The sequence below is a fragment of the Podarcis tiliguerta genome, assembly GCF_965153285.1.
Source record: "Podarcis tiliguerta genome assembly, chromosome: 9".
NCBI classification, from domain to species: domain Eukaryota; kingdom Metazoa; phylum Chordata; class Lepidosauria; order Squamata; family Lacertidae; genus Podarcis; species Podarcis tiliguerta.
Genome location: NC_139542.1, coordinates 73,442,939 through 73,458,539, shown reverse-complemented (window position 1 = coordinate 73,458,539; position 15,601 = coordinate 73,442,939). Strand labels below are relative to the sequence as shown.

Sequence of the window (15,601 nt, the reverse complement as noted above, 5' to 3'; positions counted from 1 at the left end):
CCCCAAAGGTTGGCAGAGGGCTAGGAAACCCAGATATCAACATGCTCTACAGGAATACAAAAGGGCACACAATTTTGTGGTGGACTGGCACATGTCTCTGAGACAGCTCGGATACAGCATTCACCTCTGCCGGGGGGGGGGGGGGCAGCATTTACCTTTGTTCCAAAGGATGTGATGTGTACCTGCAGAATCTAGACACAGACATAGTGATAAAAGTATTAGAGGAGAGAAGTAGGATGCAGGTGAGCATGCGTGTGTGTAGATTGTCATCCATGGTTGTGGCTGTGCTAGGTGTTAAGATACAGGGCAAGGGGCTCACGTGTAAACAGAGTCACCAGGCTAGATGCATCTAGGTTACCATCATAAAAATTTTAGGGAACTGTGAAGTCTGGACATTTTTTCATTGAATTGTGGGCACAAACCTTCCCTTAGGCAGTGTGCTCAGGTGTGAGAAGACCACCTAGAAACAATTTTTACATGGAAAGCCAGCCCCATACCCATGCTAGCTAAGAGCTTAGTTAACTGACCATTTTATTCCATCTTATGCTTTGACATGAGTGTAATGATAAATAAAGGTGTGGCCATTATACTCTGAGAGTGCTGTCCATCTTCTTATTGCCAACCACAAAACTTCCATTTTTGCAGATGACTGTGTTTCCTCTGCTCCCTTTGCTTCAGGATACAACACTCCACTGAGAGACCAAATCCTTTGCCTTTGAGAGCGGCAAGCTCTGCCCGTGGCTTCTCCTCATTTAAATGTGCTTGCCCATAGAGTCAACCATTTGCTTCTTAGGAATCTCATGATGAAAAGCTTTGATAACCATTGTCAACATGATACTACTACAGTAAAATGATTTTTTTGTTAGATTGGTTAAAAATTCTCTAAATCACTGTGATACCACCCTAATGAAGATCATATGAAGTGTCATTGAGACCTTGGAGTTGGGGAAATGGGAAGCAGATATTGCATTTTAAAATGTATGTATTTTATATCCACATAATCTCAAGATACTTTCTTTCATGAAATAGGTTTTTTTTCTCATATAGACATAAATACAGTGTTAACTATGAAAAACATTACAAAAAGTGTTTCTGTTTAATTTAACAAGTAGAAAAATATTACTAGCTTACATGGCAATTATGACTCTAATATTGTACAGAAGTAATTCATAGATTTTACAAATAAATTATATCATCAATGCCCTCCTTTTCTAAATGTGCCCTGGAGCATTTAGGCACACCAGATGCTTGTCTCTATAACTTAGGACCACACTCAGTGCCAGTCAAATGTTCTGCCAACAAGCTCAAAGAATTTCTGATTAGGTTCACGAAAATATCCGTGTAGCTTTTCAAGTAAGATTGGATCTACTTTGGGGTGTGCTCTTCCTTTCGACTCATGTAAACACCTATCCCTGCCACTGTCCCTTAAGCAGTAAAAGCCTTTTGTTTTATTGAAGTAAAAGTTTGAAGCATTTATCTGAGGCGAGAGATTTAGAAACCTTTCTACTTTGACTATCTCCGGGAAAGGATCTTTGATTAACTTATCCCCATCAACAATGTGAATGTGATCCAGAGGAAAATATTTCAGCCAGTTTTGCATGTGAAAATAATACAAGCTCCTGTTTATCGCTTTGTAGTTTATGTTGAGTTCACCATCCTTAACCAGGAATTCTTCAATGGAGGGATATAGCTTATGTTTTTGCATGTGATTAAAAAACACTTGCGTATAGTCCGACAGCACTCTCTCTGTTGGGTCTCGTAAGATAAGGAGCAATCGGATAAGTTTGTTCATTCTATAAACTCTTTCAGGCACTTTTGGTGAAGTGAAATATGCAGGAGTTTTCTCCACTGTTATCTGGTACGGGTACGAGAATGGCATTTGGCTCACGTACCACTGCAATCCATTTGAATAATGCTCTTCCCAGTCAAAGAAGTGGACTTCGCTTTCTGCTGCTGCCATATCCGGATGGAGGCTTAGCATCTCTAGTAAAGCTCTTGTTCCACCTTTCCGTACACCAATGATGATAGTTTGTGGAAGCCGCTGGAGTGTCCCATTGAGGTGGAAGCTCTCTTTGAGGTCACCTTTCCTAAAGGGCTCTTTCTGAGTAGCAGCCTCAGCTTTCAAACTGGCAGCGGGCCTGGAAGGAACGGCCTGAGGTTGAACAAAAAGCAGTGCTGCTCCCAGCAGAAAAACAGCCATGACAAAGGTCCAGTCTTCTCTTGCACTACCAGCAAACAGGACATGAAGAGAACATCACTAGGAAGCTGAGGTCCTCCTTTTCCGCAAAAATGTATTTCTTAAGCAGATTATTCACTAGGAACATAAAAGAAAAGAAAAAAACAGGTTATAAATGCCAGTTCAAATATTGCACCTTTGCTCAGTATTATTTTTACTTGAGCATAAGAACTAAGAGGTTTTCTCTAACTTACTTGCACTTATGAATATTCAACCACCCCTGGGAGAAATATATGGTATTTACTACACATTTAGAATATCATAATTTCCATTTCAGGTCTTTCGTGAGGATCACAGCTACAAGAAGCAAATCTGCTCTGTGCCTGTATTCTCACAAACATTTAATATCAACACAAGTACAAGGTGAACACAAGTAGCTTGCCTATTGTATCTTTGGGTCTTTGGGAACCCAAATGGAAAATATAACATGCAGAGGGATAGTCATGTTAATCTGCTGCACCAAACACAACTAAGAGTATTGTTATATATTTAGAAGTAAAACATTTCCAGAAGTGTTGGACATGGGAAAAATGGATCTCTGCCAACTTTCATTAAAAAAATGATATTTTTTTTTGGAAAAGAAGTCACTTGAAAGCTTATGTTGTGGTGGCCATAACCACAAGGCAACACAATCTCTTGGCGCTTTCAGCAGCAGCACTGCTGAAACCCAGCACTGCCAGATACTCACTTCCATGGATTTTCAAATGCCTGGAGAAACACTAGTAATGCTGAGAAAACCGTGTGCCCAGTGCTAGAGGTCACCACGTCTCAGTACAATGCATCTTTAAATAACTACTGCATTGTTAACAAACTGCTTGTGCCCATCTTCATATTCTGTTCAAAAGCCACTGGCAGTTTTACTAGATGTTAACATCTAGGACAGTAATTCTGCTGCTTCAGAAATGATAATATGAATCTACAGTATATGTAAGGCCATGTATAAAGGTGCTTAACAAGCATTTAAGAAATCAAGATTAACATGACTCTCTTCATTAAGGACAAGCGAGAGATAGGATGGAGAAAATGCCCCATGCAATGAATGGATACCCAGGGAAGGTAGCATGGAATGTATTTTTGTGAGCTCTTCAATACACTCCCATAAGGGATTCCACACAGTAAAGTGTCAGAGCAGTGGAACTGAGCATTTGTGTAAATGGAAAATTCCTAAGAAAGCCCAGCACAATCACGTTTGACTTCAAAAGATGAAACCTCTAAGAAGAACAACAATGAAGTAAATACGTAGCTGAAAGGGAAAGTCAAGGGGGTCAAGTTGCTCCAAAATGCTTGCAAGTTAGTTAAAAATCAGAAAAATGAAGCTTGGCTAGAACACATACCACAGAGATGTAGGAAAGGTACTATCAACCTGAAGAGAATGCAAGCACGGTTAACAAGCTGAGTCAACAAGGCTAAAAAAAAAGGTATTAAGACTTTCCTGAGAACACGGAACCTTTCCCCAAATGAGGAGTTCAAAAAAGAAACACAAACTCTGGCAAAACAAATGTTAAGAAAATAAGAAAAGCCACGCTGGATCGGACTAGAGGCCTGTCTGGTCTAGCATTCCTGCAGTGGACAACCAGATGCTTAAGGGAAGTCCATCAGCAGAACATGAGCACAACAGCATTCACCCCACTCATGTTCTCCAGCAATGGGTACTCTGGTGAATGTTGGTCAGGTCAGGCTGGATGAAAGGAACTACTTCACACAGCATAAGCACATAATTAAACTATAAAGGTTTCTTGTGGAAAGCTATTGAAAATGACACTGATATGTGCTTGCATATGATGCTGATTGGGATGTTCAGAAAAAGCATACACAGAACAGTCCATTAATATTTTAAATATGATTCTGGTTTTTAAGAGATCAAAAACATTCTTAAATATTCCTTTAACCTTTGCCACATTTTTTCTCGAACTCTCATTCTCTCATTTTTCCCCATTGCAGAGACAATTGTGCATCTAACAAAACAACTGCACATCTAACAAAAATTTGCTTCCTCAGCTTTGCATAGTATCAGCAGGCATTTCACATACAGAAATCTTGACAAAATAAAAAGAGGACCATGGCAAAAACTATGATCATACACAAAACTGCATCGCCTTTGGGGTGGCAAGGCTCAAGAATTAATTACACAAATTTATGGCCATGATACCTCTATGAAACCGCCAGGTTCAGTGGCAGTAATGCTAGCTAGTAATACCAGCTTCTGGGAAGCAAAAGCCGGACAAGAGCAAATGCCTTCAATCTTGGCCCACTTCAAGGTTTCCAACAGGCATCCAGGAAGCAGGATGCTGGATCCAGCAGGGCTCTTCTGAGGACACAGCAGTTTCCCTTTTCCTCATGAGAATGAAGAGCAGTCACCCTTCTGGGAAAGCTGAACGATGCAAGTCAGGAGTATTGTTTAGGGTTTTTGAGTAAATGCTTGCCCTGATCACTTTTGTCTTTTCTTTTTTCAAGGGGAGCAGATTTTACCAATTGCAACCCATGCCCTCTTCCCACACAGAGACCATGCACACTTCCTACCAAGCAGAGTCCCATTCTGGATCTGCTTCTGTGCAATGAAACCCAGGAAGGGGCTTTTGATATGCAAAATCCAGTACATGAGTATAATCCAATCCAATCCTTTCAAAACGTACAGGGCAAAATCAGTTTTAAAATGACGTGCTTAACTGAGTTGTAAATCATGTCAATGTTGTGGATCATATTTGTTTAGGCTCTTTCAAATGGAGACAGATACCAGCTTCATTTATATTGCTTATTAGTTTCAAAACCGGTACTTGAAATGAACCAATTCATGGAATTAATTCAATAATTTCTGAACAGCATCTCAAAGTAGTTCCTATCATTTTTGCATGAAATGAATCTGAATTAAGTTCCTTTTGCAATGGAACTTCATGTGATTTTTAATTTGTGTGTGTGTGTGTTTCATCATCACACTTAGTTCTGGTGTTAACTTGGGCAGAAAATGAAATTGGGTGGGGAAATGTACTTTAAGGTATCACATATGTCTTTGTGAATGCAACTGTGGTGTCCACATTCAGACAATGCAGTGGTGCAATAAGATTACCACTCCATCAAACAGAACTGAGTATTGTATATGTCACTGTATATTAAACCCCCGTGACATCATCAGGAATGCAGATCAATGCTCCGTGAGAAGTGGTTACAGGAAACCAGGCAGAGAGCCTTCTGAAGGCAGCCCTATATAGGGATGTTTTTAATGTTTAATGTTTTATTAAGTTTTTATATCCATTGGAAGTTGCCCAGAGTGGCTCGAGCAACCCAGTCATATGGAAGGGTACTGTTGTTGTTGTTGTTGTTGTTGTTGTTGTTGTTGTTGTTGTTGTTGTTGTTGTTGTTGTATATTGCCTGAATAATGTAGGAAAGCAGTAGTAGCAAGACTGTCCTGGTGCCTCAGTAAGCGCTGTCCGATCCTGAACAGACATTTGGCTTAACTACAATTTGGCTTAGCTGGGTTATTGGTATGTGTGCCAAACTAGTTTGTTCTATTTAATTCAAATATTAACTTTCTTCCTATGCAAGAAAATATATACAAATGCCAGCTGTTTGTGCAACATGATAAACAAGATATATGCAAAATATAGCTTATTTGTTTCCTATATAATTACAAGTTACTGTAAATTATGGTATTTTTATTGGGACCCATTTAGAAATGCAGATTCTTGTAAATTATTATCTTCTCAAGGAATAAAATAGAACAAACAACTAGCAGATTTTGTTTGGTATGACATGTTTTATTCAGAAATCCATACTTTCTATATTTAAAACATTCAAGAGAACACTTCGGAATTGGACTATTTGTGGTTTCAAAACCCTGCCAGCAGAAAAATAGAACTTGCAGTACAACCAACACAAAAAGTACTTTCAGAGAGAACTGCTCTTGAAATGAACAGTAGGAGACATTGGGTTGCATCCAGCAATGCCGTTCCACTCATACAACACACTTCCACTTGCACAATGGAATTTCCCCTTCCTCTCCTCCTGCCATGCACCTCCAAATGTGTTTCACAGCACTGGGGGCTCTCTGGAAGAGATTTGGGGTGTGTGCACTGGGGAAACTCAAGAAGGGGAAGTTGTAATGCATGAGCCAAACTCCACTTCTGCAGTGATGGATACAACCCAATCATTTCGAGAATCAAGAGTATTTTGTCCGACAGTTTTTTTCAGTTGTACCCATGAGAAGGCTAATTAGTTAGAAAGGAACTCCCCGTTTGCTGTAAGAGAATAAGAAGAGACCACCTCAATCTGGCCCAGAGGCCATCAGTCCTAACAGCCTGTATCCCATGGTGGCCAACCATATACTTCTAAGATGCTAGCAGGCAGGGCACAAAGGCAAGAGATGTGGAAACAGTCTCCACGAAAAGCAATTAGACTTATTTCTAAGGGTCACTTCAGAAGTTCTGCAGTGGCAAATCTGTGTTTGTCACTAAGGACTGCTGCACATGTTACATTATAGGTGCATAAGATGTTTGACATATTTATAACATCATTTATGCAGTGTGGTTTTTTTACAAGGCAGCTTGCAGAAAACCATAAAATAGTGTAATACAACAAACTATCAAGGCAGGATAAAATACAGAAAAGTTAGCACGTTTATTATTCATATCCCACTTTTCCCATTCTATTTTGATTGGAAACTTGCCTCCCCTCCATTTCAGCAGCAAAGGACAACAATAAAGTAAAGAAGTCAACACTTTCAGAGACTGAGGATCAGTACAGTACAGTACAGTACAGTACAGGATCTTCCATTTTTACAGTGCATTTTGCAGTCACCAATGAGAGCTTTAATATGATGGTGAATTTGTAGAAATCCTGTGAATTCAAAGGGATCCATTTTAATTCTACTAGATCTGGCTTCTACCTAGACCCCATGGAAAAGCATTGTGTGTCTGAACTTTCTGTCCTTTTTGAGGCGTGGGGAAGGCAGTTGGGAAGAGAGGAGTAACCAGGAGATTGGTGGTCATGGCACTTCCCTCAAAATTCCAGATATTCCTTTGGGTCCCAAAAAGTTGGTGACCTAGGACTAGGTTGCTTTTTGCATTTAAAATCAAACCAAGAAACAAAGTAGTAGTGAATGAAGCTGGTGTAAAATTAGTGTAGTGTGCCAACAGCCTGGACCTTGATAACATCCTGGTGTGAACATGACCAATAATGAGCTGGTTCAGATGTAACACCAAATCATGTGCATAAGCCTGATTTCCAGTGCTCGTTGTAGAGCAGGACAATCCATTGCTTGCTAATTCACTTGAAACAGCAAACTGTGCTTTGCCTCAAATAAGGAAAGGAAGTAGGGAATGACTGTACTCAAAGGGAGATGGGCACAGCCAGGCTCATGTAAAATTAAGTTTTGATTTTGCATTTGAGTCACCTCAGTGTACAATACAGGGCAGAAAACCAGGATTAGCCACATATTGTCAACTTTCTATATGGTTGCAAATCCAGATTTGCTGCTGCTAAAGTCTGAAACAGCCTTGGCTATTTACTATTTGAGGAGTTTCACAAGTCCCAGCACTGACATTTTATGGCTGCCCTAAGGAAAAACACACTTAAGATCAGAATGTCCCTATGTTGTTTTAGCACAGCCTCCCAACAGCTATGGTCCCATCTGGTACATAAGACATATCCTATGCAGAAGTACCATTAAGAGCCTACATTTATTAAATGCTATTATATGCAAGATTCCAATCATGTCATCTTTTACATTTTATACAGTTTACATTTTTTAGCCCATTAAGAATAACTCTGGGATATTGCAGTATGCTCTTGACTTCAGTACTGCAAAAGCCCCAAAATACAGGCTTTCCTTAGCTTCTCAACAATATTTTTTCAAAAACATGGCTTTCCCCCTCCACTCAACTTATACATTTTATCCTAAGTGTTATTTTAATTTTAATTTTTTGCAGAAAGATCCAATCATATTTGTGAACGAGAACCAAGTTGTGAAGTACAACATTAACATTTTAATCATAAATATATGTGTGAAAAGCATCTCCCTGAATTAATTAGAACTTAGTGAATGCCAACTGACAAATGAATATCATGTCTGCAGGACAGACTAAGGGCAGAGGAGCTTTCATCTAAAAATTGTTTGAAATGAATTATCAGAACCACACAGCTACTTTGGAAACCAGAGAAGTGTTCTGAGATTATCAGTGCTCCTCCTTTCCTCCCCATATAATCTCACTACACCTGCTGCTATTACCTCTGTGAGGAAAGACACAGAGAGCATTAGTTTAAAAGAGCTGGTGTAATGCTGTGGTTAGTGTGCCAAACTGAATCATGAAGCTCACTTGGGCCAGTCACCATCGCTTAGCCTACCCCCAGGGTTGTTGTAAAGGTAAACTGAAAGAACCCGGAGGTCATTGGAGGGAGGATAGAAATGTAATAAATAAAATGAAAAAAGACAGAAAGTTGATACTCATCCTTGGAGCCATTTTTAAAAGTTAGCAAATAATGTTGTTTCTTTAAAAAATAAAACAATCAAATAGAAGTATTTCTTCTTCACAGAGAAAAAAGCACACTAGCTATACAAGGACCTCACAAATATTGCATACATTGGCATCTAATAAGGGTGCCTGTTACAGACTCAGACTACTGACCCATCGAAACTTGCACTACTGCAGTGACTCTCAGATTCCTAGCACCCAAACCTCAAATCCTTTAACCATAAGTTTACACATCTTCTATGTGTAAAATAGCACTCTGCTGTAGTTGGTGAATTTACACATAGGAGAAACACAGGGTTCCCAAATCTATCTGTCTCTTAGTGTCAATGTGGGCACCTCTGCAGAGGAGAATTCATGAACACCTGGTTGTGGTTAAGAGAACGAACGCAAGAATAATGTGCAAAAAATGTCACCTAGACTGAGGACCAGATAAAGGGTACTTCAGTACTATCCAATGCCCAGTATCAGCAGTATGGTGGCTGACAAAATAATACATAAAAATGCTTCTCAGGCTTTGTTTTGTTTGAAAGGCTAGGACAGATGATGTTATGCAAATACTGTTGTTAACATCGCATATAATCATCAGGAGACTGATGCTAGAGGTGGTGATAACATATTAGTTAGGGTGATCCCAAATTATCTGACCTTCTATTTATTATGGATGTTAAAATGGAGCTAGAGGTCAGGATTTTTACTGTCTCTCTGCCATTGCAATAGTGCCTTAACTGGCGTTGATATTAGGTTGAAATTATATCCTGTTACACAGCTGCATCACAGAGTTTAAATTCATATCTGAACAAACTCTCATATGTGGATACATAACATGGGGACATAGTGAAAGCTAAGCCAAACAGAATTTAAGAAAAGATATGCTGAAAGACTCAATCTTTGGCTACTGAGACAACAGGTTTGTCATGTTTCATTTCTGTACAACAATTTTTGGTGCTGTATTCATCTGCTTGTGAAAAGATGAGTGTGAAATTCACCTTCTGTCATCTTCAGAATACTGTGTTCTCTCATGAAGGCAATGAAGAAAACCACCAGCATATGCTTAGGATGGATTTGCAGCATGGAGACTGCCAAACATAACAGAACTAAGACAGCAGTATCACCAAGCAAGTTCATGGACTAAGGAAGAGCTCCTTTGGGAACTCTTAAGACAGAACCAGCCACCTTAAAAGGGCCCTGGCTGGGTCATAGATCTGAGGCATACATCTGAAAAACACCCAAAATATAGCATTTCTGAATTTATTCTCACTCACATGGATTACTACCTTCCAGTGTGCGGGAATGTGAATGTATCTGTCCATACCTGTAGCCCGAAAGAATGGGCTCCTGCTTGAAAAGCTCGTAATTGCACAACTAATTCATTAAGTTGATAGTTGCTCGCTAAGGCGGCACCACACTCTCCTTTTCTTGCGACTACAGTCCAACTCAGCTATTTTTCAAATATGCTGATATGCATAGGCTGTTTCTCTTCACAGGGGATAAAGGACAGAGCTTCCTTTTTGACACAAAGAAATATCTAGGTGGCTGTCCGCTGCCACTACACACACCACTTGAACATCTAAGAAAGCCAAAGGACTCCAAACTTCGCTGCTAAGGGACAATGGCTGCAATCCTAACCCCATTTACCTGGGAGAAAAACACCCCCCCCCATAGTTATAGGACTTATTTCTGAGTACAAATGGTTAGGATTGTGCTGCAAGCTGGGAATCAGAAAGTTCTCCAATTCTAACCAAAAAGTCACCATCAGGCAAACCACCCTCGTTTCAGCAATATCGATTTACCCGGTAGGGATTGCAATTAGAGCGTTTCTGTGGGGCATTTGGCATGTTCTAAAACTGCTGTGCAAATGCCAGGGATTTTTCAGAGTTCCGGAGAAGGCGGTTTGGTGGCAATTTCAGTTTCATGCACCTGTCCAACGCGACCAGCTCTCTCTTGTGAACCTGTTACGGAGCGCGTCTCGCTCTCCCCTCTTGCATCACCGGGCTCCCTTAGAGCCCTTACAACGGGGGCGGGGGGGGGGGTCAAGCGCGGGAGAGATCGGGGCCGGGAAAACCCCCCGCGGGCGAGAGGAAGCCGCGAGCGCGCGCCCCGCAGCAGCAGCAGCAGCAGTCCAGCCTGGCGCGCGCCCAGCCGAGCCCGCAGGTGCTCCGCCGAAAAGTGATCTCCGCAGAGTCGCCGGCAGCGTACGGGCTGCGAGGAGCGCGAGCCGACCGAGAGCTCGGAGGAGACCCGCTGGCAAAAACCAAAGCCTGCTCTTCGCGCGACAATGTGCTCCCCCCACAAGTCGCACCTTATTCCCTCGCACCACACAGCCCAGCACTCCTGCTCCGCCTCACGCTGCTCTTAGTGGTATTTTTTGGGGGGGTGGGGTGGGGTGGGGTACAGGGATCCCGTCACGCATCCCTCACCGCCAGCCTTCACCTCCCCTTCGCCGTGGCGTCGGGCACACCGAGACCAGCCTAGTTCCCCGCTCACCTCACGGAATGCTCCGAGAGCGGCGGAGCCCGCTAGCCGGGGCGAACTTCGCCGAGTTACCTGCCTGGCAAGCCTTACCTGGGGCAGGAAGCAAGAGCCGCGTCCCGTCCCGCGTGTCGGGCTCCGGCGAGCTGAGGGGCCGCGCGGCTCCTTCTGTGCCATCGGCTCCCGAGGCGCGCGGCGGCGGCAGGACTCGCGCAAGAAGCGAAGCGGCTGCTTGTGTGTGGCGCGCCCGCGCGCGCGACTGGCCAGGTAGGCGAAGGCGAGCCTGACGCGTCGGCAGCGAGAGCCCCAGTGCCAGGCAGGCAGGCAGGCAGGCAGGCGGGCTCATCCCGGAGGGGCGGGACCAGGCAGGCGGCGCGTCGGGGCGGCAGGGGAGGAGACGGAGGAGGCGCTCGGGGGGCCGGCGAGCGCCCGCTGCTGCCCGCCTCGTCCGGCTCCGGGCGCCGGCTGCTCCTGGCGGGGTGGGGCGCCGCTTCCGGAAGAGGCCGCGGAGTGGCGGGAGGAGATCTCGAGCGGCCCCTCCCGCTGGGACGGGCTGAGGTGAAGCCTCTCCTCCTTCGCCATAAACCCCAAGGCTGGTTCCCGGCTCCAGGCCTTGTTCGCTCGAGAGAAGCGTCGTTCAGCCCGCTTCATGGTGTGCAGCACGGCTCCTTCTCACCCCCTCAGAACCGGGTCCGCCCAGGTCCACAGGTGTGGGACAAGAATCCCCGAAGAAGCCTTGGCAGGAACTGAGAAGCAGCTAACGGCTCCCTTAGCTGGCGCTGCTTCAGCTCTTCCATGGCAGCTGTGCCATCTCAGCTCACCTTAGTTCAGACCTAGGTACCCCATGGCAAGCTCTCCTCAGGGCATCCTCAGGGCCTTTTGACTGCTTCAGTCACTTGTATCCGTGTCCTCCTGGCTTGTAAGATGAAGAGGAGAGAAGAGGACCAGCTGCATCAAGGAGACTATTAGTCCCTCTTGAACAGATCGCATGTTCCCCAGCCACATGAAAGAGGTGGTGGGGACACCACTTCCCTTAAAATAAGCCCTCTTTGGATTGGGACGGTCTTTAAAATTCTAGGCTGGTTGCCACATGCCTCCTTTCTGGGCAAGGTTCTGGAGGAGCCAATCAGATCCAAATGCTCTTGGATGAAACTGATCTTCTGGATCAGTTACAGGTAGGATTCAGACCTGCCTGCAAGCGGTGGTGCTGGGGGGCCTGTTGGTCAGCCTCATGGAGCCCGGAGTCTGGAGTTCTGCAGAGTTCATGAAAGCACTGAGTGGCGGCACCCACAGTTTTGTCATTAGTATGCTGAGAACATACTTTTCATTGCAAGTAGGTTTGGCATAGGATGTGCTGAGCCATGAGCTGTAGACAAGAACAAACCTTAAGGAGAGAGCTTAACCATGAGCCTGAATTCAGATGACACACTAAGCCAAACCTTGGCTTAGCTCAGCACAGCGCAGGGGTGGAAATGACATGGTGGTGGAGGAAAGCAAAGGAGTTAGTTACAAACTAATCTCCTGCAGGGATCAGCAATCTTTTTCAGCAGGGGGGCGGTCCACTGTCCCTCAGACCTTGTGGGGGGCTGGACTATATTTTGAAAATAAAAATGAACAAATTCCTATGCCTCACAAATAACCCAGAGATACATTTTAAATAAAAGGACACATTCTACTCATGTAAAAACATGCTGGTTCCTGGACCCTCCACGGGCTGGATTGAGAAGGCGATTGGGCCGGATCCGGCCCCCGGGCCTTAGTTTACCTACCCATGTCCTGGAGCCTATGTATTTGCACGGTCCCAGTAAGCCCTAGTTTGACTTACCATGTCTGTTGAATAGCATTCCTTGTCAGTTAAGCCATCATGTGAAAGCCACTTACTAGCATCTGTTTAGGCTCAGATCCATTTTTGGAAGCTATGCTTTTTGCCATCAGGAATATCAGCAGCTCTTATTCCTACTGAATCCAGGTGGCCAACAATTAAGGCAAGAGTTGATTGCACTCAGTTAAAGTATATTTTAAAAGTTGCTTCTTTTGCACCTGTTGAGACTCAAAACATTGTTATTATTTTCTATCCATAGCAACTGTTGTAAAGTTGCAGACCTAAACATACTTATCTGGAAAAGATTTCAGCTGAAAACAGTATGTTCTCCTTTTTTATAACAAATGTGTTTAGGATTGAGGTGCAAATGAGGAAAGTATGATGAATAAAACCTGGCAAGCAGCTAAGGGTGGCAGCATCAACAAATATCCAGAGATAGTTGTTATTTTTCCAAATCTGGGTTTGCTTCAATTATACAGCATTTAAAAATGGCATGTTCCTGAACTATATTTGTTCCATTTCCTGACAATTTAGTTTTAGGTACAACTGAGGAAAGTGTCAAGTTCACGATTTCTCTTCAACTGTTGTGTTGAAACTGAATGGAATTTATGTCTGCCAAGTGTGTTTTCGTGATTGAACTCCTTGATGTGAATCTTGAGTTGTCTTGAAAACAAGGGCAAACTTTGTGGTTTTAGAGAAGAGATTTGGGCCTACAACCTTATAACAAAAAATATGTAATATTTTACCCAAATTCAGGTTATTGAAAACATGCCACACATACATTTTTGTGCAAAATTTTAAAAATTCAAGCTTAATTGAAACAAAACAAGTGGGAAAATTCTCCTCTTGGTGCTGAATAAAAAATTTGCTGATTACAACTAGAGTAAAAGTATTATAACTGAGAAGAAAATATCTCTGTCTTGTTTACCCTATCAGTTTGAAAAAGCAGTAAGTGTAGACCCATATTGTATGCATATCCACATAGACCTTTGAAGATCACTTAGATTAGGGATGGGGACCCTCATCTAACCAGGAACCCAGATATTTATCTCCTCTATGCCAGATTGGGCCCAGATTTGGTCCAGATTTGATAGATGAGGCCTCACACCTGTTAATCACCCGGCATCACATTGATGTCAGGTGACGATCATTGGGACATTGGGCACTGTGTAGGGCTTGCAAAGAGCCATGTGTGTCACTTTGAAGCTGCTTAATAAAGCTTTAAAATATTAAGTGAAGTAGGAATACTTCTAAACAAATAAAGATTCTGACTAGATTCAATCTGCATCATATCACGTATTCTTCATGGTGTTAACATTAATAGTGAATGAACATCAACTTTTGAACAATATGAAGGATTTTTATAAAACAGTACCCGTTGGAATTTCTTCTTTGGGTTCCAAATTACCTGATATTGTACCAACACTGCACATTTCTGATTTATATTTCTGGTTTTCATCTAGCCTGCTGCTCTTATACTATTTGCCACCTGCATTTTCTTTCAGCTTACATTCTTCTGCCCTCAAGGCATTACTGATATATTCTAATAGATGTGCACATTGAGTAAATCACAGTGTAAAATGGAAGCCTTGTGCCATCACATCAAGATTTTGTTTTGCACTGCTTTATACAATGCACATATGTGCTGTTACATATAGGTACCTTTTTAGTTTTGTGGAATCAGATCAAATGTAGAAGCCTTCATGAGTTCTACTGTCAGCACACATTGGATTCATCATGGCTCTCTCTCCTTCTTTCACACCCCACCCAAATTCCACTCACACATTTACTCATCAATTACACAAGACGTCAGCTGAAAACTCTGGAAAACAGGTTTTTATTAAACAGCCACCGCCACCACCCCATTCCACATGGAAAACTAATTCTGAAATTGATAGGAATTTTAACAGCAGATTAAAATGTGGCATCAAGGTGGCATCCACTGTTATTTTTTTAAAAAATAAAACATTCTTCTAGGAAAAGCCTGAAACAGCTCTTTAGGTACTTACCATAACACGTAGTGACACATAACACACACATAAACAAATCCCTGTATCACAATTAATTATATAAATAAAAGATTAATCGGTAATTATCCTGATACTTACTTTCAATTCAGTAATCATTTGAGGTGGTTTAAGGGAAACAGATGTGCGGAGTTGCTGGACTGAATCAAGTGAACAAGAAATGAATTATTGTTGTAGTTGTTATAGCACTGGAATGTAGTGTTGTTCCTATATTTGCAGCATAAGTAAAATGATTTATAAGTAGTCAACAAATTACATTGCAGACAAAGGTCATGAGAAATAGATCAGTGCAATAATACGAAAGTCTAAAAAGTTTACCCCTGTATGATAACAGGAGTACTAGGATACATAAGGAGATGTTGGCAGTGTTCTTTCCGGTGCAGTGCAATAGCTTCTTTATCTTTTAGAAGTGTGGTACCATCTGCTGAGCATAGGGGGCATATGCCATGATTTGACCCATAGATGGTCCGCAAAAACAAGTTAGAGATGAGCTTGCAGTATCTCCAAATCTGGGAGAGTTGTGTACAGCTGTTAACCAAATGAAAAACAACAAAGCCAGTGGACCTGATGGAATACCTGCCGA

At 42.5% G+C, this 15,601-nt stretch overlaps 1 protein-coding gene across 1 annotated transcript; it reads right to left on the bottom strand.

Moving 5' to 3' along the window:
* Nucleotides 1-1,073: 1,073 nt before the first annotated feature.
* On the bottom strand, nucleotides 1,074-11,411 carry HS3ST1 (heparan sulfate-glucosamine 3-sulfotransferase 1). Its single transcript, XM_083399192.1, has 2 exons — nucleotides 11,263-11,411; nucleotides 1,074-2,314 (listed from the first exon to the last, which is right to left on the bottom strand). The coding sequence occupies exon 2, from the start codon at nucleotides 2,198-2,200 to the stop codon at nucleotides 1,274-1,276; it is 927 nt and encodes a 308-aa protein (XP_083255318.1). The 5' UTR covers nucleotides 2,201-2,314; nucleotides 11,263-11,411; the 3' UTR covers nucleotides 1,074-1,273.
* Nucleotides 11,412-15,601: the final 4,190 nt, after the last annotated feature.

What these genes read in the sequence shown, in the direction of transcription:
- HS3ST1 (XM_083399192.1), bottom strand. Translation starts at nt 2,200, where the DNA reads ATGGCTGTTTTTCTGCTGGGAGCAGCACTGCTTTTTGTTCAACCTCAG.